Source organism: Xyrauchen texanus, chromosome 25 (genome assembly GCF_025860055.1).
Source record: "Xyrauchen texanus isolate HMW12.3.18 chromosome 25, RBS_HiC_50CHRs, whole genome shotgun sequence".
In the NCBI taxonomy this organism is placed as follows: Eukaryota; Metazoa; Chordata; class Actinopteri; order Cypriniformes; family Catostomidae; genus Xyrauchen; species Xyrauchen texanus.
The window spans coordinates 249588-272087 of NC_068300.1; the positions used below are offsets into that span (position 1 = coordinate 249588).

Genomic DNA, 22500 nt, shown 5'->3' on the forward strand with positions numbered 1-22500 from the left:
TACAGTTAACATTGTCCGCTACTGTTATGTGTTGTTGTATTTACTGTTTTTAAAAAAACAAATTGGTACGTTTTGTTTGCTTGAGGGAGGTAGATTCCATGGGGGATGAAGGGAAGATAACCCCCACAATAATCAGAACAAGCAAATACAACCCCCCCACCCCAATGTTCAAGCCAAATCTGCGCTCTTGCTTGAGACAAACGTTGCAGTTCTGTGGTACGGGTTCTCTGAGGGTTAAATGAGAGTTTGAACTTTGACCCGTGACATCACTGCACCGCTGCTCCCACAAGCTAACAGCCTCTCGCAGTCTCCATGGCAACTGCTCTACAGTTTCCAGAGCAACAGCTGTTCGTTGCCATGACAACAGTCACCCAGCATCATTTCCTTCATGTTTCACACGCGTGTGCGGTTCCCCCCCACCCGTCTGTCTCTCGCCGCTTGCGCTGCTCTCCGCCCGTCTCTCTCTCTCTCTCTCTCTCTCTCTCTCTCTGTGTGTGTGTGTGTGTGCTGTGAGACGGGTGATTGAGCACTAGAGGAGGGACGACAGGCAGAGGGTGAGACAGGGGTGGGTGGGGGGGTACAGCGGTTCCGTCGCCCCTCCGTCCTGACATGGACTGCCTATGTATAGTGACCACAAAGGTAAGAGCACCGCTGCAGTGTGTGTTTGTGTGTGAATACTGCAGCGTTTTCTCATGCATCTGTGTGCATCCAGCTCGCATCTCATTTATACAGCTGTGTGAGTGTGTGCGTGAGTGTGATAGATAGCGCTTCTTCAGTGTGTCTCTGTCATTAGAAGCCACTGCATGTAATACACCTTCTGTCTGTATGTGCGTGCGTGTGTGTGTGTGAGAGAGAGAGAGAGAGAGAGAGTGAGAAGGGAATATAACTGGTGCTCTTTCACCTGTAGCAAAGCTTTTTGTCGGGACAGAAACTTGTGTTTGCATGTGTGTTTTGGCATGTTCAGTAGTGCATGTTGATTCTGTTGTATGTATGTGTTAGTTACTGGTGCACTGATTACACAAACACACACCCACATGTTTGTTTACATAACTTATGGGGAATTCCCATTCACATTCTGTATATTCTTATAATAAATTAATCATTAGGAATGAGAATCGTAAGGACTTTAACCATTCTGCTTGTGATTAAACATACACACTAATCCCTTTCATTTATTTTACTTGCTTTCAGTTTCATAAAGTCAGGGTTAGGTTGGGGTTTTTTAAAAAAAAAGCACAAATCTGTCCAAGTGAGACTCTTACAATGGAAGTCAATGGGGCCAATTTTTGGAGGGTTTAAATGTAGAAATGTGAAGCTTATAATTTTATAAATACACTTACATTAATTATCCTGTTAAAACCTGTGTATTATTTGAGCTGTAAAGTTGTTTAAATTATTGTTTATGTGTAAAATTATCTATATCTATAAGTAATTTTAAAACACTAAAATCATGTGAACACACATATTGTTTATGTCTTGCGTCTACCAGCCTGCTCCTACCTAGAAGTGCCAGCTTTTTATATATATATATCTCTTTCCATGAAAAAAATCACACAGCACCTTTAAGGTCAAAAGTGTAACTACAGATTTAATGAAATGTAGGTACTTTAAAGATGGAAGTACAATGCAACAACAGGTATGTGCATAATAAGTACATGGTATCAAATGCTTCAGTACTTAGTTAAAGCACCTTTGGCAGTGATTACAGTCTTTTTGGGTATGATGTGACAAGCACACCTGGATTTGGGGATTTTCTGGCATTCTTCTCTGCAGATCCTCTCAAGCTCTTTCAGGTTGGATGGGGACCGTCGATGGCCATTTTCAGGTCTCTCCAGAGATGTTCGATTGGGTTCAAGTCTGGGCTCTAGCTGGGCCACTCAAGGACATTCGCAGAGTTGTCCCTAAACCACTCTTGTGATGTCTATGTTTAGGGTCATTGTCCTGATGGAAGAACCTTCGGCCCAGAATGTGGTCACGAGCGCTCTCAACCAGGTTTTCATTAAGGATATCTCTGTATTTTGCTGCGTTCAAAGTCCCTGACACTGAAAAACATCCCCACAGCATGATGTTACCACCACCATGCTTCACCATTGGGATGGTATTTTGCAGGTGATGAGCGGTGCCTGGTTTACTCCAGACATGATGCTACCACCACCATGCTTTACCGTTGGGATGGTATTGCGCAGGTGATGAGCGATGTCTGGTTATTTTAATGGTAAACACTGAGCATGCTACACAACTCCTTATCCAGGCTCTTGTTATATCTAGACTGGACTAATGCAATGCTCTTCTGGCAGGACTTTCTGTATGTACAGTTAAACCTCTGGAATTGATCCAGAAAGCAGCAACATGATTGGTCTTCAATGATCCCAAGAGAGTGCAAGGCATGCCCCTCTTCATCGAACTGCACTGGCTGCCAAGGGTTACACGCATCAAGTTCAAGGCATTGATACTCAGTTACAGAACAACCACTGGCTCTGTGCCCCCATCTACACTCACGACTTCAAGTCAAGTCATTTTTATTTATATAGCAATTTTCACAACATACATCGTTTCAAAGCAGCTTTACAGAAGATCAGCCATTAACAGAAGATAAAACTAATCTATAATGTCAATGAATCATCATTATGTAATTAGATAAAAGACGATTGTTAATTTAAAAATAAGTAATTCAATAATAATTGTATTAATAACCCCAGTGAGCAGCTGTAGCCGACTGTAGCAAGGAAAACAAAACTTCATCAGATGTTGATTAATGGAGAAAAATAATCTTGGGAGAAACCAGACTCACTGTGGGGGCCAGTTCCCCTCTGACTAACCCCACCCTAACCCTAAACCAGACTCACTGTGGGGGCCAGTTCCCCTCTAACTAACCCCACCCTAACCCTAAACCAGACTCACTGTGGGGGCCAGTTCCCCTCTAACTAACCCCACCCTAACCCTAAACCAGACTCACTGTGTGGGCCAGTTCCCCTCTGACTAACCCCACCCTAATCCTAAACCAGACTCACTGTGGGGGTCAGTTCCCCTCTGACCAACCCCACCCTAACCCTAAACCAGACTCACTGTGGGGGCCAGTTCCCCTCTGACTAACCCCACCCTAACCCTAAACCAGACTCACTGTGGGGGCCAGTTCCCCTCTGACTAACCACACCCTAACCCTAAACCAGTCTCACTGTGAGGGCCAGTTCCCCTCTGACTAACCCCACCCTAACCCTAAACCAGACTAACTGTGAGGGCCAGTTCCCCTCTGACTAACCCCACCCTAACCCTAAACCAGACTCACTGTGGGGGTCAGTTCCCCTCTGACTAACCCCACCCTAACCCTAAACCAGACTCACTGTGGGGGTCAGTTCCCCTCTGACTAACCCCACCCTAACCCTAAACCAGACTCACTGTAAGGGCCAGTTCCCCTCTGACTAACCCCACCCTAACCCTAAACCAGACTCACTGTGGGGGTCAGTTCCCCTCTGACTAACCCCACCCTAACCCTAAACCAGACTCACTGTGGGGGCCAGTTCCCCTCTGACTAACCCCAACCTAACCCTAAACCAGACTCACTGTGGGGGCCAGTTCCCTCTGACTAACCCCACCCTAACCCTAAACCAGACTCACTGTGGGGGCCAGTTCCCCTCTGACTAACCCCACCCTAACCCTAAACCAGACTCACTGTGGGGGCCAGTTCCCCTCTGACTAACCCCATCCTAACCCTAAACCAGACTCACATGTGGGGGCCAGTTCCCCTCTGACTAACTCCACCCTAACCCTAAACCAGACTCACTGTGGGGGCCAGTTCCCCTCTGGCTAACATCATGAATATAATGTAAATATTACTTACGTATAGTTAAAGACATGGTTTAAATGATTAAACTAAGTAAGTTTTAAGGGTCAATGTTTAAACAAAGATTTAGTATAAACTGTAAGATTAATGAATAATGTCTTTGAAGTCCATCCTGGATTAACTGCAGAAGTTCACATAGATGCAATTGTCCTTGTTAATTGGCTGATGAAGTGTTTTGTTGGCAATTGATAGCCGATGTATTCCATTATAAGAGTGTAGTGACTACACTCTTATAATGGAATACATCAACTACCCTACACTGTAGTCCATCAATAGACCGAGGTGATGCAGGCAGAGATCAGGGATGTAAAAGCAGTTCAACCAGCAGGTAATTTCGGTGAGGTTCGGTGTGGTCCATCCTAAATCCAAGGTTCAGGCAATGGCATATGAAGTATCCCATGTCTTATGGTTGGAGTTGGCATCAGTTCATCCTCTGAAGTCCATCATAATAGACTGAAGTGATGTTTGGCACCGGCTGCATTTAGTCATCATCATTCAGCACCAAGCAGGAATGGAACTGGATCTGGCCGGCTCTGATATGAATCCAGATGTTGAGACATGGAAATAAAATAGAATAATATAAGCATAGATGCCATTCAATTTATTGCTGAGTGTGGCAGGGCGGAGGGCAGGACCGGGTCGTGATCCTACACACCCGGTCCCGTATTAGGCTAATTAAGCCTCCGAGGGATAAAGGTTGACTGCAGAGGATCGTGCGGTAGAGAGAGATCATTCGGAGGCTTAATTAGCCTAATACGGGATTGGGTGTGTAGGATCATGACCCGGCCCCGCCCTCCGCCCTGCCACACTGAGTTATAAATCATGATCAATGTTTCTGGTTTCTCGTTCCGGCAGACTAAACTAAAGCAGCCTAATTGTGGGTTGGAGGATAAATTAGATGTATGTCTGGATAAATAGAGGAGTCTTTAGTCTAGACTTAAACTGAGAGAGTGTGTCTGCATCTCGAACAGTGTTTGGGAGACTATTCCATAGTTTAGGAGCCAAATATGAAAAGGATTTAATTCCTTTTGTGGATTTTGATATTCTAGGAACAATTAACAGGCCAGAATTGTGTGATAGTAATGAACGTGATGGAATATAGCGTGACAGAAGATCACTTAAGTACTGCGGAGACATTCAAAGCTTTGTATGTAGTTACAGATTTAAAATGAATAATTAATATGAAATTTAACAGGTAACAATGTAACGATGATAAAATGGGGCTAATATGATCATATTTCTTGGTTCAGCACTCTGACTGCTGCATTTTGAACCAATTGAAGTTTATTTATTGACCTTGCTGGACATCCTCCCAGTAATGCATTACAATAATCTAGTCTTGAGGTCATGAACGCATGAATTAGTTTTTCGGCATCAGCAACAGAGAGCATGTGCCGTAATTTAGCAATATTTCTGAGGTGGAATGCTGTGCTACAAACATTTGTAATTTAATTTTCAAAGGACAGATTGGTATCAAATATAACACCTAAGTTCTTCACTGTTGAAGATGATGTAACAGAACATCCATCTAGATTCAAATTATATTTTAGCGGCTTATTTTTAGAGGTTTTTGGTCCAATAATTATTACCTCTGTTTTGTCAGAATTGAGTAGAAGGAAATTTCTGGCCATCCAATCTTTTATTTCATTGATACACTCTGCTAATTTGGAGAATTGTGAAATCTCATCAGGTTTTGAAGAAATATAAAGTTGTGTATCGTCAGCATAGCAGTGGAAACTTATTCCACGATTCCTGATAATATCTCCCAGGGGAAGCATATACATGGAGAAAAGCAGAAGCCCTAAAACTGACCCCTGTGGCACTCCATATTTTACTTTTGTTTGGTTTGACAATTCCTCATTTACATAGACAAAGTGGTAGTGGTCTGCTAAATATGACCTAAACCATGCTAATGCAACTCCACAGATGCAACATAATTCTCCAGTCTATTCAAGAGAATGTCGTGATCTATCGTGTCGAATGCAGCACTAAGATCTAAAAGCACTAGAAGAGAAATGCAGCTGCGATCAGATGATAAGAGTCATTTGTAACTCTGATAAGTGCAGTCTCTGTACTGTGATGAGGCCTAAATCCTGACTGAAATTCTTCATATATACTATTTCTCTGTAGAAAAGAACATATTTGGGAGGATACTACCTTTTCTAGTATTTTTGACATAAACGGGAGATTTGAAATCAGTCTATAATTAGTCAGATCTCCAGGATCAAGTTGTGGCTTCTTAATAAGCGGTTTGATAACTGCCATTTTAAAGTTTCTTGGGACATGTCCTAAGCATAGCGAGGAGTTAATGATATTAAGAAGAGGTTCTGAGATTACAGGAGATACCTCTTTTAAGAGCTTAGTTGGTATAGGATCTAACAAACATGTTGTGGCTTTTGATGTTTCGATAAGTTTTGTTCTTCATGACCGATGTCAGAGAAGGATTGGAGTTGCACATGAGGAAAATTATTAGACATTTTCTGAGGTGCTATGACAGATGATTGTATAATTCCAATTTTATTTCTGATTATTTCAATTTTATCTGTAAAGAAATTCATGAAGTCATTACTCTTGAGCTGTTACGTAATATCTGGTTCTGTTGAGGCTTTATTCCTAACCAGTTTATCCACAGTACTGAATAAACATCTAGGATTGTTGTGGTTATTTTCTATGAGTTTACTAAAATATGCTGACCTGACAGCTTTTTGTGCCTGTCTGTATCTACAGTCACTATCCTTCCATACACCACAAAATACTTCTAATTTTGTATTTTTCCACATGCGCTCCATTTTCCGAGCTGCTCTCTTGAGAGCATGAGTGTGATCATTGTACCATGGTGCAGGGCTTATTTATTTAATTTTCTTTAATGGAAGTGGGGTGACAATATCAAGAGTGCTAGAGAAGACTGTGTTTATATTTTCTGTTATTTCATCAAGTTCTTCTGGGCTTTGGGGTTTATTGAGTGTATGAGATAGATCTGGAAGAGTATTCGTGAAGCTATCTTTAGTGGTGGAAAGAATAGTTCTACCTGAATGATAGCGTGGTGTAGATTGAGTAACATTAGCTGATCGCAGCATACAAGAGATGAGGCAATGATCCGAGATGTCATCGCTCTGCTGCAGAATTTCTATATTATCAACATCAACTCCAAATGACAGAATTAAATCTAGTGTATGATAATGGCGATGAGTTGGTCCTGTCACATTTTGTCTGACTCCAAGAGAGTTGAGAATATTGATAAATGCTAATCCTAAAGTATCATCAGTTTCTATAGATGCTACTACTGTTGAAGTGTATTATTGATAAAACCCCTTCCATTTTCACATTCCTGTTGAATTGTTCATCTGTATAGTACTCACATTTGTTGTTGATGTTATTTTAAAAGTGGTTTTCCAGGTCAATTTCTTTCAATCTCATACATTTTGAAGTCTGTGTGGACTATTATAGTAATCATTTATATATTGCGATCATTTCGAGGAAGGATATGGCAAGTCGCAACATAGTTAATCTGAATGCACATGTTCTTACTTTCAAAGAACTGTATTACATGTTTTTCCAGCATTTGTAATTCCTCGGTCAGGGCTTCCTCCCTGTCTTTACCTGCTGCTGTAGTCCTGGCATAAGTTCGGTGTGTAGTATCCAGTCCGCTTATAATTCAATCTCTCATTCTTGTGTATTGATCCAAATCATCAATTCTTCACTCTAGGCATTCAATTTTCTTATCCTTCTTTTCAACAAGGTTCTTCAATTGTTTTACTTAGTCCATCAAATCAAGTAGCATAGCTTGTCGTTTCGCCACTTTGCCTAGTTCATCCGACATGAAGTTGCATTTGTGTAGCGAAATAGAGGTGAAGTCAGAAGTCAGATACACTTAGGATGAAGTCATTAAAAAATTTTTTAACAACTTCACAGATTTTATATTAGCAAACTATAGTTTTAGCGAGTCGTTTAGGACATCTACTTTGTGCATGACATGAGTAATTTTTTAACAATTGTTTACAGACCGATTGTTTCACTTTTAATTGACTATAATCACAATTCCAGTGGGTCAGAAGCTTACATACACTAAGTTAACTGTGCCTTTAAGCAGCTCGGAAAACTCCAGAACATGCTGTCAAGCATTTAGACAGTTAGCCAATTAGCTCTTTGCTTGACATCATGGCAAAATCAAAAGAAATCATCCAACACCTCAGAAAAATAATTGTGGACCTCCACAAGTCTGGTTCATCCTTGAGAGTAATTTCCAAACATCTGAAGGTGCCACGTTCATCTGTACAAACAATAGTACGCAAGTATAAACACCATGTGACCACACAGCCATCATACCGCTCAGGAAGGAGACGCATTCTGTCTCCTAGAGATGAACGTAGTTTGTGTGAAAAGTGCAAATCAATCGCAGAACAACAGCAAAGGACCTTGTGAAGATGCTGAGGAAACAGGTGGACGAGTATCTAGATCCACAGCAAAACGAGTCCTATATGGACATCACCTGAAAGGCTGCTCAGCAAGGAAGAAGCCGCTGCTCCAAAACCACCATAATAAAGCCAGACTACAGTTTGCAAGTGCACATGGGGACAAAGATCTGACTTTTGGAGAAATGTCCTCTGGTCTGATGAAACAAAATGGCCGTAATGACCATCAGTATGTTTGGAGGAAAAAGGGTGAAGAACACCATCCCGACTGTGAAGCATGGGGGTGCAGCATCATGTTGTGGGGGTGTTTGCTGCAGGAGGGACTGGTGCACTTCACTAAATAGATGACATCATGAGGAAGGAACATTATGTGGATATATTGAAGCAACATCTCAAGACATCAGACAGCTCGGTCACAAAAGCTCGGTCACAAATGGTTCTTCCAAATGGACAATGACCCCAAGCACACCTCCAAAGTTGTGGCAAAATGGTTTAAGGACAACAAAGTCCAGCTATTGGAGCGGCATCACAAAGCCCTGACCTCAATCTGATAAAGTGTGTGTGATCAAGGAGGCTGGCAAACCTGACCCAGTTACACCAGTTCTGTCTGGAGGAATGGGACAAACTTCCAGCAACTTATTGTGGAAGGATTCCCAAAACATTTGACCCAAGTTAAACCATTTAAAGGCAATGCTGCCAAATACTAACAAAGTGTATGTAAACTTCTGACCCACTGGGAATGTGATGAAAGAAATAAATGCTGAAATAAATAATTCTCTCCACTTCTGTCATTTCACATTCTTAAAATAAAGTTGTGATCCGAACTGACCTAACACAGGGAATGTTTTATACCATTAAATGTCAGGAATTGTGAAAAATGTATTTGGCTAATGTGTATGTAAACTTCTGACTTCAACTGTAGATGAGAAATAACTTAATATTCATATTTTGACTTTCTCTTCTCGTGTTTTTCCTCATTCTGCTCTGATATTACCCTGACAGACATGAGCTTGTGTGTTTGTATTATGAGAATCTTTAATTTCAAGTTCTTATATGAATAGACATACATTAGCATTAGCAGAGTGTCTAACACTGAAGGATCATGGGTAGTGTGTGTTTTTGTGTGTGTGTGTGTGTGTGTGTGTGTGTGCGTGTGTTGTGTGTGTGTGTGTGTGTGTGTGTGTGTGTGTGTGTGTGTGTGTGTGTGTGTGTACTTCTCTGTTACACACATTCATAAATTTGAAGATCTTCATTTGTTCTCTTTCATCTTCATTTTTGTGTTGCTGGTGATGTCAGTTGCTAAGCAACCATGCTATTGGAGCCGATAGTTTCCATGACGACCAGAGGAGCATCGTGCACTGAATGAAAGCGACAGAGAGCGTGGGAAAACACTGTCTCTCACTGTCACACACGTTTACTCAGCTATCTAAATGGGGAAATTCCATAGACGTCTATTGTTTTTATATAATGACAATTATAATAACTGTAGATTAACCCTAACTCTAACCCTACCAGAAAACCTTTTGCATTTTCAAAATTATAAAACAAATCTATTTTTCTTTTATTTAATTTATGTATGGATCGTTTTTCCAAACAAGTATGAGACAAAATGTCCCGAAAGGAAGGTTTTGCCTGATTTAGCTCACGTCTATGTATAAAGATGTCCCAGAACTGTAGCTAACACATGTTTGCTTATGTATTTAAATGATGGCACACCTTCTACTTCTGTTGTTTTGTTTAAAGTTATATATATATTAAAGCTAATTTAAACACTTATTAATATAAACTTTATAAATTTTTAGTATAATAAAAGAATACATTTCATGACTTGCCTGAAAGTTTAAAAAAAGTTTAAAGCTTGGAGTTTTACTGATAGATCGTAACTAGGTATTGCTAGCATGTAGCTAGGTGATGCTAGCATGTTTTAGCATGAAGCCATGTGATTCTAGCATGTTGCTAGGCATTGTTATCATGTTTTAGCATGGGCATTTTAATCATGTTGCTAACATGGTGTAGCATGTTGCTAGGTGTTGCTAACATATTTAAGCAAGGTGTTGCTAGCATGTTTTATCATGTTGTTAGGTGTAGCAAGCATGTTTTAATATGTTGATAACATAGCATAATGTTCAGTGTTGCTATCATTTTTTTTAATGTTGCTAGGTGTTGATACCTTGGATTAGCATGTTGTTAAAATGTTTAATCATGTTGCTAGGTGTTGTTAGCATTGTTTAGCATGTTGTTAGGTTTTGCTAGCATGTTTTAGCATGTTTTAACATGTTGCTAGGTGTTTCTAGATTGTTGTAGTATGTTGCTAACATGTTTTAGCATGTTGTTAGGTTTTGCTAGCATGTTTTAGCATGTTTTAACATGTTGCTAGGTGTTTCTAGATTGTTGTAGCATGCTGCTAACATGTTTTAGCATGTTGTTAGGTGTTGCTAACATGTTTTAGCTTGCTGCTAAGTGTTGTTAGCATGTTTTAACATGTATCAAGTCAAGTCAATTTTATTTGTATAGCACTTTTCATAACACACACTGTTTCAAAGCAGCTTTACAGAAGATCAGCATTAACAGACGATAAAACTGTAATGTCTATAATGTCCATGAATCATCATTGTGTAAGATAAAATACGATTTTTTATCGTGTTTAAAAATAAGTAATTAAATAATAATTGTATTAATAACCCCAGTGAGCAGCTGAAACGACTGAAGGAACACAAAACTCCATCAGATGTGGATTAATGGAGAAAAATAACCTTGGGAGAAACCAGACTCACTGTGGGGGCGAGTTCCCCTCTGACTAACCACACCCTAACCCTAAACCAGACACACTGTTGGGGCCAGTTCCCCTCTGACTAACCCCACCCTAACCCTAAACCAGTCTCACTGTGGGGGCCAGTTCCCCTCAGACCAACCCCACCCTAATCCTAAACCAGACTCACTGTGGGGACCAGTTCCCCTCTGATTAACCCCACCCTAACCCTAAACCAGACTCACTGTGGGGGCCAGTTCCCCTCTGATTAACCCCACCCTAACCCTAAACCAGACTCACTGTGGGGGCCAGTTCCCCTCTGACTAACCCCACCCTAACCCTAAACCAGACTCACTGTGGCAGCCAGTTCCCCTCTGACTAACCACACCCTAACCCTAAACCAGACTCACTGTGGGGGCCAGTTCCCCTCTGACCAACACCACCCTAACCCTAAACCAGACTCACTGTGGGGGCCAGTTCCCCTCTGATTAACCCCACCCTAACCCTAAACCAGACTCACTGTGGGGGCCAGTTCCCCTCTGACTAACCCCACCCTAACCCTAAACCAGACTCACTGTGGGGGCCAGTTCCCCTCTGACTAACCCCACCCTAACCTTAACCCTAAACCAGACTCGCTGTGGGAGCCAGTTCCCCTCTGACTAACCCCACCCTAACCCTAAATCAGACTCGCTGTGGGGGCCAGTTCCCCTCTGACTAACCCCACCATAACCCTAAACCAGACTCACTGTGGGGGCCAGTTCCCCTCTGACTAACCCCACCCTAACCCTAAACCAGACTCACTGTGGGGGCAGTTCCCCTCTGACTAACCCCACCCTAACCCTAAACCAGACTCACTGTGGGGGCCAGTTCCCCTCTGACTAACCCCACCCTAACCCTAAACCAGACTCACTGTGGGGGCCAGTTCCCTCTGACTAACCCCACCCTAACCCTAAACCAGACTCACTGTGGGGGCCAGTTCCCCTCTGACTAACCCCACCCTAACCCTAAACCAGACTCACTGTGGGGGTCAGTTCCCCTCTGACTAACCCCATCCTAACCCTAAACCAGACTCACTGTGGGGGTCAGTTCCCCTCTGACTAACCCCACCCTAACCCTAAACCAGACTCACTGTGGGGGCCAGTTCCCCTCTGACCAACACCACACTAACCCTAAACCAGTCTCACTGTGGGGGCCAGTTCCCCTCTGACTAACCCCACCATAACCCTAAACCAGACACACTGTGGGGGCCAGTTCCCCTCTGACTAACCCCACCCTAACCCTAAACCAGACTCACTGTGGGGGTCAGTTCCCCTCTGACTAACCCCACCCTAACCCTAAACCAGACTCACTGTGGGGGTCAGTTCCCTCTGACTAACCCCACCCTAACCCTAAACCAGACTCACTGTGGGGGCCAGTTCCCTCTGACTAACCCCACCCTAACCCTAAACCAGACTCACTGTGGGGGCCAGTTCCCCTCTGACTAACCCCACCCTAACCCTAAACCAGACTCACTGTGGGGGCAGTTCCCCTCTGACTAACCCCACCCTAACCCTAAACCAGACTCACTGTGGGGGCCAGTTCCCCTCTGACTAACCCCACCCTAACCCTAAACCAGACTCACTGTGGGGGCCAGTTCCCCTCTGGCTAACATCATGAATATAATGTAAATATTACTCATGTATAGTTCAAGTCATGGTTTAACATTATTAAACTAAGTAAGCATTAAGGGTCAATATTTAAACATCGATTGTGTTTGAACTGTAAGATTAATGATTAATGTCTTTGAAGTCCATCCTTGATTAACTGCAGAAGTTCACATAGATGCAATTGTCCTTGTTAATTGCTGATGAAGTGTTTGTTCCACAAATTCATGACTGCCCCATCTCTCAAAATACAGAGAGTGCCCAAAACATCTCACACAAAACTCTGAACCTTCAACCAAAGATCTTGACTCTTAACACATCCCCAAAAAAGAGTTGTGTCGCCATCTTCTGATTGGCATCGCCAGCAGGTGGGCGTGTCTTTAAGACCAAGCCTATACAATCTAGATGGGGTCCAATAGAATCCATGTAAAATCTTGAATTGCATCAGATGCACCCTTGAGTCTCTAGATACAGACTTGATGTTTCTTAGAGTCCTATCCGACACTTCCTCCTCCAATAACAAGTTTAAATCTTTCTCTCATAATCTCTTGATGGAAGTTGAAGCCCCGCCCCCCAGATCAGGGAGTAATACACTGATGCCTCATGACCTTTCCCAAAAGCAGTACATGAGCAAAGCAAAATCAATTTACCATATTCGAGTAGTGTCGAGGCGCATTCGGGAATTGCTTTGAACACAATTCTGTTCGGTGGCGCGGTAATGACACTTTAACGTTTGTATTTCAGCTCCTCTGTAAATGTGTGTTTTCATTGGTGTCTCAAGACTCACAGGTCAACTTTCAGACTTTGAGGTCACTGTGTATCTGCAGCACGTCTTTAAGACTGAATGTCTCCTGTCTAAATGTAAACACTGTCATGTTTGCAGAAGTATCGTTATCATGATGAGGAAACTCCACCCGTACAACACAGTCCTGCTCACCTGACCACTGGGAAACCCACAGACATGCTGCACCTCAGTGACGCTGGACACGCCCCCATCGACAGTATCCATGGTTACACGCCCCAGATGCACATATCACCTGCCAAGGTAAGAACGCATGCATTGTGATGATCTGAGGTTGAGCTGTGCTGTGATTGGCTGAAGGTGATTAATGAGTGATTGTGCATTGAATCATAACGGTTATATTAACTGCATTATTTTGGTTAGCGGTTTGGATAATGTGAGTCACATTGGATAAAAGCATCTGCTTAATCAATAAATGTATCCGGTTAATTGAGAAGCTCATCAGTACTTTTGTGGCAGATAAATACTGCTCAGACAAATTACATTTATATATTATATATAGTTATATATGACATTTATATATTATATAATAGTTTATAGTGCGGCTAACTTCACGTTCATCAGTGATCATCAGTGCCCGCACAACTGCACAGAAGTCACAGCCAAGTGTTTTGGCTAATATGATTGTGTGTACAGCCAATCAGTAACTGTTGTAACACTGTTAGATAATAAATCTATTCTGCCCCAAATACAGCACAAATAGTGCCCAGATAGTCTGAGTCTTGTTCTGGTTACTGCCCCTGTGTAACTGCCCCTGCTCCTGTGTATCTGCCCCTGTGTATCTGCCCCTGCTCCTGTGTTACTGCTCCTGTGTATCTGCCCCTGCTCTTGTGTAACTGCCCCTGCTCTTGTGTAACTGCCCCTGCTCCTGTGTAACTGCCCCTGCTCCTGTGTAACTGCCCCTGCTCCTGTGTAACTGCTCCTGTGTAACTGCTCCTGTGTAACTGCCCCTGCTCTTGTGTAACTGCCCCATCTCCTGTGTAACTGTCCCTGCTCTTGTGTAACTGCCCCTGCTCCTGTGTAACTGCCCCTGCTCCTGTGTAACTGCTCCTGTGTAACTGCTCCTGTGTAACTGCCCCTGCTCTTGTGTAACTGCCCCATCTCTTGTGTAACTGCTCCTGTGTAACTGCCCCTGCTCCTGTGTATCTGCCCCTGCTCCTGTGTAACTGCCCCTGCTCTTGTGTAACTGCTCCTGTGTAACTGCCCCTGCTCTTGTGTAACTGCCCCTGCTCTAGTGTAACTGTCCCTGCTCATGTGTAACTGCTCCTGTGTAACTGCCCCTGCTCTTGTGTAACTTCTCCTGTGTAACTGCCCCTGCTCTTGTGTAACTGCTCCTGTGTAACTGCCCTTGCTCCTGTGTAACTGCCCCTGCATCTGTGTAACTGCCCCTGCTCCTGTGTAACTGCTCCTGTGTATCTGCCCCTGCTCCTGTGTAACTGCCCCTGCTCCTGTGTAACTGCTCCTGTGTATCTGCCCCTGCTCTTGTGTAACTGCCCCTGCTCCTGTGTAACTGCTCCTGTGTAACTGCCCCTGCTCTTGTGTAACTGCCCCATCTCTTGTGTAACTGCTCCTGTGTAACTGCCCCTGCTCCTGTGTATCTGCCCCTGCTCCTGTGTAACTGCCCCTGCTCTTGTGTAACTGCCCCTGCTCTAGTGTAACTGTCCCTGCTCTTGTGTAACTGCTCCTGTGTAACTGCCCCTGCTCTTGTGTAACTGCTCCTGTGTAACTGCCCCTGCTCTTGTGTAACTGCTCCTGTGTAACTGCCCTTGCTCCTGTGTAACTGCCCCTGCATCTGTGTAACTGCCCCTGCTCCTGTGTTACTGCCCCTGCTTCTGTGTAACTGCCCCTGCTCCTTGTAACTGCCCCTGCTTCTGTGAAACTGCCCCTGCTCTTGTGTAACTGCCCCTGCTTCTGTGTAACTGCCCCTGCTTCTGTGTTATTTCCCCTGCTTCAGTGTAACTGCCCCTGCTTTTGTGTAACTGCCCCTGCTTCTGTGTAACTGCCCCTGCTTTTGTGTAACTGCCCCTGCTCTTGTGTAACTGCCCCTGCTCCTGTGTATCTGCCCCTGCTTCTGTGAAACTGCCCCTGCTCTTGTGTAACTGCCCCTGCTCCTGTGTATCCCTTATTATGCCACCTCTACTCTGGTAAGCTGGTAACTGCAGTAATCTTCTAAAGCTTGTTGCTGTTATATTCAGTGAGAGACCATTAGAGATAGCTCCGCCCACTGTACAACAGAGGGACCAATCACATCCTTTGTTAGAATGAGTGAAACAGATTGATGTCAACTATCGCTCAGACAAGCTTTACAGGATGTTCTCAAGGAGTGAAATGGAGGTTTTAATTATTTCATCACAAAGTTGTACAAATTGCATCTGCACAGAGGATGAGTTTCATTCTGTGTCATTTGAGTCATCATTGAGTCTGTGTCATGTATATGGCGCCATCTCCTGGTGGTCATATGTAATATTGTGCTTCATGTGGATTATCTAATGATCTATACATCTGATTATCTTGTGTGGGGACTCGATTGAAAGATAATCACGGACTCTAAATAATCATATGTGAACTCATTACAGAGCCATAATTTGTGTATTCTACATAAATATAATATTGGAAATGTACTTAAAATTAAATGAATTGACAGTCAGTAATCTTAGTTGAAGTTAAACTGTAATGCATTACACTACTCTTGAGTAAAGTAATCAGATTACAGTAACTAATGACTAATGGGATTTGTCTACTGCACATGATTACTAGTATGAGTATATACTGTGACGCAGATAGACACATCACAATCACACAGCACCTGTCTCTCTCTCATGCACTCACACCAGCAAATGCTGACGGCAGGGATGTCGGTTTCCATAGCAACATAGTTTCCAGAGAGAGGGAATGGGATTGAAGGAGAGAGACAGTTACTGTATTCTAAAGCACAAAGATGAGCATCATTCCCCACAGCTGTCGGTGTGAACGCACCCTCAGAGATTTGACTTGTGTCCATCTTAATGAAGAGAGAGAGTTTCTGTTTTCACTTCTGTTCTGCAACATTCATGTAGTGGCATCCATATTAAAGATGTTGTAAGTGATTTTATCATGGAAAGGAATGAACATTAAATGTTTCTACTCCCTGAAATCTATGAGTGAAATGAGTGTGTTGTGTCTGTGACGCTCTAAACTCTGTAAACAACAAACATAAATGTGTCCGCGGTCTCTGACGCTTTCCACCTGTCAATCATTTGACATGTTCTCATATTGTTGCAGCTGCAGTGAATTATTGAGGCTTAATGACATTTTTATGCCGTGTAGTTCATAACAGTCGCCAGTAGAGGCGCTATTTCACTGCTGTTGTGTTTAACAACCGTTTCTGCTCCTGTCGGCCTCAATAAAGCTCATTTGATATCTTTGGAGGGCGGAGTTTTGGAAAAAGGGGGCGTGTCTAATTCAAGGCTCTACTTGTTTAAATTCTAGAATGGCTAAAATCACTTACAGCAGCTTTAGCATGAGATCTGTGAGGTGTGTACAGAACTCAACTGAACACATGAAGCAGTGATGATGTCACTCTCATAGAGGTAATCCATACGTTCATTTAACATTCCTTCCCCATTTCTCAATAAAGTGTTAAATTCCCCTAAAATACATTTACATTTTCCCTGTTACTTAACTATTTATATGTGTTACTGAAAAATCTGTCATGCTCCTTTAACCCTTAAACGCCTGTTAATCTTACATATTCGGGTCTTTAGAGACCGGGCACACACATATACATATATATATACACTCACCTAAAGGATTATTAGGAACACCATACTAATACTGTGTTTGACCCCCTTTCACCTTCAGAACTGCCTTAATTCTACGTGGCATTGATTCAACAAGGTGCTGAAAGCATTCTTTAGAAATGTTGGCCCATATTGATAGGATAGCATCTTGCAGTTGATGGAGATTTGTGGGATGCACATCCAGGGCACGAAGCTCCCATTCCACCACATCCCAAAGATGCTCTATTGGGTTGAGATCTGGTGACTATGGGGGCCATTTTAGGCTCATTGTCATGTTCAAGAAACCAATTTGAAATGATTTGAGCTTTGTGACATGGTGCATTATCCTGCTGGAAGTAGCCATCAGAGGATGGGTACATGGTGGCCATAAAGGGATGGACATGGTCAGAAACAATGCTCAGGTAGGCCGTGGCATTTAAACGATGCCCAATTGGCACTAAGGGGCCTAAAGTGTGCCAAGAAAACATCCCCCACACTATTACACCACCACCACCAGCCTGCACAGTGGTAACAAGGCATGATGGATCCATGTTCTAATTGTGTTTACGCCAAATTCTGACTCTACCATCTGAATGTCTCAACAGAAATCGAGACTCATCAGACCAGGCAACATTTTTCCAGTCTTCAACTGTCCAATTTTGGTGAGCTCTTGCAAACTGTAGCCTCTTTTTCCTATTTGTAGTGGAGATGAGTGGTACCCGGTGGGGTCTTCTGCTGTTGTAGCCCATCCGCCTCAAGGTTGTGCGTGTTGTGGCTTCACAAATGCTTTGCTGCATACCTCGGTTGTAACGAGTGGTTATTTCAGGAAAAGTTGCTCTTCTATCAGCTTGAATCAGTCGGCCCATTCTCCTCTGACCTCTAGCATCAACAAGGCATTTTCGCCCACAGGACTGCCGCATACTGGATGTTTTTCCCTTTTCACACCATTCTTTGTAAACCCTAGAAATGGTTGTGCGTGAAAATCCCAGTAACTGAGCAGATTGTGAAATACTCAGACCGGCCCGTCTGGCACCAACAACCATGCCACGCTCAAAATTGCTTAAATCACCTTTCTTTCCCATTCTGACATTCAGTTTGGAGTTCAGGAGATTGTCTTGACCAGGACCACACCCCTAAATGCATTGAAGCAACTGCCATGTGATTGGTTGATTAGATAATTGCATTAATGACAAATTGAACAGGTGTTCCTAATAATCCTTTAGGTGAGTGTATATATATATCACAAATGGATGCTGGAAATTTCATGATGTAACTGGCTGTCAAACACATATTGAGCTACACATAACACATAATCTACATGTGTAATGTAACTCATATCATACATGTGTTACACTTGCTATAGTTTACTTCCATGTTGTTTCTTTATAAAAGAAATATCAAATGTAAATCAGTGAAACATCAGCACCACCTTGAGTAAGAAATAACATGTATAATATGTATGTGTACACACATATGGGATACTAATAAACGACCATTTATCAGTTTACATGATTTAGTGTTTATTAGTATGAATATAGTATTCATGTCTCTTGTAATAAACAAACAAATAGATATAATGTGATAGGAAACTTAAATAGAAAATATAATTTATGTAAGTGCAAAAACATTTGACATTTTGTTCTGAGAAAATACAGTATAATTTAAAGTTGAGTTAGCCACACCCCATTTTCCCAAAACTCCGCCCTCCGAAGATACCAAATGAGCTTTACTGAGGCCGACAGGAGCAGAAACGGTTGTTAAACACAACAGCAGTGAAATAGCGCCTCTACTGGCAACTGATATGAACTACACGGCATAAAAATGTCATTAAGCCTCAATAATTCACTGCAGCTGCAACACTATGAGAACATGTCAAATGATTGACAGGTGGAAATTGTCTGCGGACATGTTTGTTTGTTGTTTACAGAGTCATGAGCTGTCTCAGAGACCGCTGAGATATCTCATGACTCTTATTATTACACTTATCTTTCAGGGAATAGTGCGATATTTGTACATACATATAAACGAAAAAGTCACTTACAACATCTTTATCATTCATTTCATGTTTTTATAATTAAAGTGTTAAAGTCGCCTAAAAATACACTTTTGGCATTTACTGTTATTTTACGTTGATTTGTTTTAGTGTATTATTACCATATTATTTTGGACATATGCCACCCCAGCAAGCACAAACCATTTGTACAACATTTCTCAACATTGCATTTGGCTGCAGTTAGGTTATATCACAGTACAATGTTTTAAAAACATTCCAGTAACTACACATATAATTAAAAGGATAGATGTAACCAAACCTGGACGTGCAGTTTATGTTTGATTAGCAAAAATGTTACACTGCCACTTTAAGCAGTCATATTTTAGTCGCAGATACCCCGGCCGCAACCCGGACACAGCTGCCGCCACCATGCATTCGGTCACCCTCATGAAAATTGGGGCAGATGATGATCCGGAGGCATTCCTGGACTTGTAGCCGAGATCTGGAAGTGGCCACGTGCCCAGTGGGTGGCCAGACTCATTCCACTGTTGTCTGGAGAAGCTCAAATAGTAGCACAACATCTGCCGGCAGCGAAACTCCTGATGTATGGCGACCTGAAGAAGACCATCCTGCAGCGGGTCGGCCTCAGCCCCGAACAATAACAGCTACAGTTTTGCTGGCTAAAGCTTGAAGTGCACGTCACCCGTTTGCCACTCCGTCGGAAATGGCTGCTGGCTTAGGACGCTGAGGAAGTTGTCAATCTGGTGGTGCTGTACCAGTTTATCCGTCATTTGCCGAAAGGTACAGCGGAGTGGGTCCATTGCATCGCTGGAGGAGGCCATTAAACTGGCTGAGGACCATATGTTGGCGTACCAGAGGGCAGACGAGCCCTCCCTCTCTCTCCTCTCACTCTTGCTCTACCCCTTTTCTCAATCCTTCCCCATTCCCTGGAAACGTGGGAAAAGCCGGCTCCCTGTTTGCAGGGTTTTTCACAACTACCGGTGCTTTCTTTCTCCATTCATTCTCCCCCTCAGGTGGCTGAACCTGCTAATTGCAAGTGCAGACGTAACGTCTGGGCTGGCCTACTGGAGTTGCGGGAAACCTAGGCATTTTCAGGAATAGTGTCCCGTGATGGAGCTTGGAACATTGGTCTGTGTCCCCGACACTCCATGGGCTGCCCCCGATCGAGCCGGAGCATACAGAATAATGATGAGGGTTAAGGGGAGTACACATCAAGCCTTGGTGGATACTGGCTGCAGTCAGACTACTATACACCAAAGTTTGGTCCAAGACGAGGCTTTGGGCACAAGTAAAAGGAGGTGAGGTGTGTGCATGGGGATATTCACAATTATCCTGTAGTGTCACTCTTCATTTGGACTTTATAAAAGAGCGGTTGTATGAAGTGATGCAGGGCATTCAGACAGAGGGAGATACAACCATGTTGTTAGTACCGAAATGTTATTCTAAGCGGCTCATTATAATCTGATGGCGGGACACTTGGGGCAGGATAAAAACTAAACCGCATAATGGCCCATTTCTATTGGCATTCACAGCGATGTCCGCAGGTGGTGTGTGGCATACCGGGAATGTCAGTTGGTGAACTCACCGGCAATCCCAAAAGCCCAATTGCGCCCTCTATTGCTGATCGAACCTTCCTTTTGAAATGATTGGCATGGACCTCATCAGGCCAGAAGAATAGACAACATGTGGGCATCACTTTGTATTAGTTCTGGTGGATTACGCAACTCGATACCCGGAAGCAGTGCCTCTGTGCAACATTTCAGCACGTAGTGTTGCAGAGGTACTTTTCAGGATTATCTCTCAGGCGGGGATTCCAAAATAAATCCTCACTGATCAGAGCACTACGTTTATATCACGTACATTACGTGAACTATGCGGATTGTTGGGTATTAAATCGATTCACACCAGTGTTTACCACCCACAACCAGTCTGGTTGAATGGTTTAATAAAACCCTGAAAAATATGATTTGTAAGTTCACTATAAATTGGGATAGGTGGCTTGAACCCCTGTTATTTGCAGTTCGAGAGGTCCCACAAGCCTCCACAGGGTTTTCCCCATTCGAGCTGCTGTATGGGCATCAGCCACGCGGTGTGCTCAAGGTCATGTGGGAAGCTTGGGAGAAGGGACCTTCAAACAGCAAAAATTAAATTCAGTACTTTCCTGATCTTAGAGCAGATCTCCACACTTTTTGTCAAGTAACACAGGAGAATTCGCTCCAAGCTCAAGAACATCAAAGCCGACTGTATGACAGTGGTACTCAGCAACAGGAATTTGCATTGGAAGACAAAGTGGTTGTATTACTCCCAACATCAAGTTCTAAATTACTCGCCAAGTGGCAAGGCATGTAGGAGTTCTCGATTATGAGGTAAGGTGGACAGATAGAGGTGACGCACTTCAAATATACCATCTCAACCTCCTGAAATTATGGAGGGAGGTGGTTCCTGTAAAGTTAACTACGGTAGTTCCGGAGAGGGAGGAGCTCCGGAAGACGATCATGTCACCACGGTCACTTGTGGAGGCTGCCTGTCACCGTCTCAAGTCACAGAGGTTGCCAAGGTTGCCAATCAAAAAGAAACTGCAGACGTGTTCTCGCCTCTGCCTGGGCGCACAAACCTCATAGAGCACCACATCGTGACTACACCCGGGGTGGTGATACGCAGTCGTCTCTACCGACTTCCCAAGCACAATAAAAAAAATGGTTTGTGAAGAATTAGACGCAATGCTTGATATGTAATAGAAGAATCCCACAGTGATTGGTCTAGCCCAGTTGTTCCTTAAGTTCCTAGGAGTGACTTGTCAGTACGGTTCTGTGTGGGTTATAGAAAAGTCAAAGAGGCGTCTAAATTTGACACCCAATGCCTCTTATTGATGAGTTGCTCGATCGGTTGTGCACAGCTCGATTTTGCCCGACACTGGACTTAACGAAGGGATATTGGCAGATCCCCTAAACACCAATGTCCCGTAAAACACGGGACACTTTTTGTGACCCTTCCGTTCGGTTTGTTCGAGGCCCTGGCTACGTTTCAGCGGCTCTTGGATGGAGTCCTCAGACCACACTTTGTGTACGCCGCTGCCTATCTAGATGACATCATCATATACAGTACAACCGCTGAGACGACCGGGACTTATGGTGAACCCAAAGAAGTGCGCAATTGGATGGGTGGAGGTACAGTATCTGGGCTTCCACTTGGGTCATGGACAGGTGCGTCCCCAAATTGATAAAACTGCAGCAATTGCAGCCTACCTGAAACCCAAGACCAAAAAGGAGGTGAGACAGTTC

General features: G+C 43.3%; 1 protein-coding gene across 3 annotated transcripts in view; it reads left to right on the top strand.

Moving 5' to 3' along the window:
* Positions 1-516: 516 nt before the first annotated feature.
* The window catches only part of dlg4b (discs, large homolog 4b (Drosophila)), a 61698-nt gene continuing 39714 nt past the window's right edge, over positions 517-22500 (top strand). For all 3 annotated transcript variants that reach the window (XM_052091399.1, XM_052091400.1, XM_052091401.1), the window contains exons 1-2: positions 517-639; positions 13529-13690. In XM_052091399.1, coding sequence (XP_051947359.1) covers positions 610-639; positions 13529-13690 — 192 coding nt within the window. In that variant the 5' untranslated portion in view covers positions 517-609. The remainder of the gene's footprint in view (positions 640-13528; positions 13691-22500) is intronic.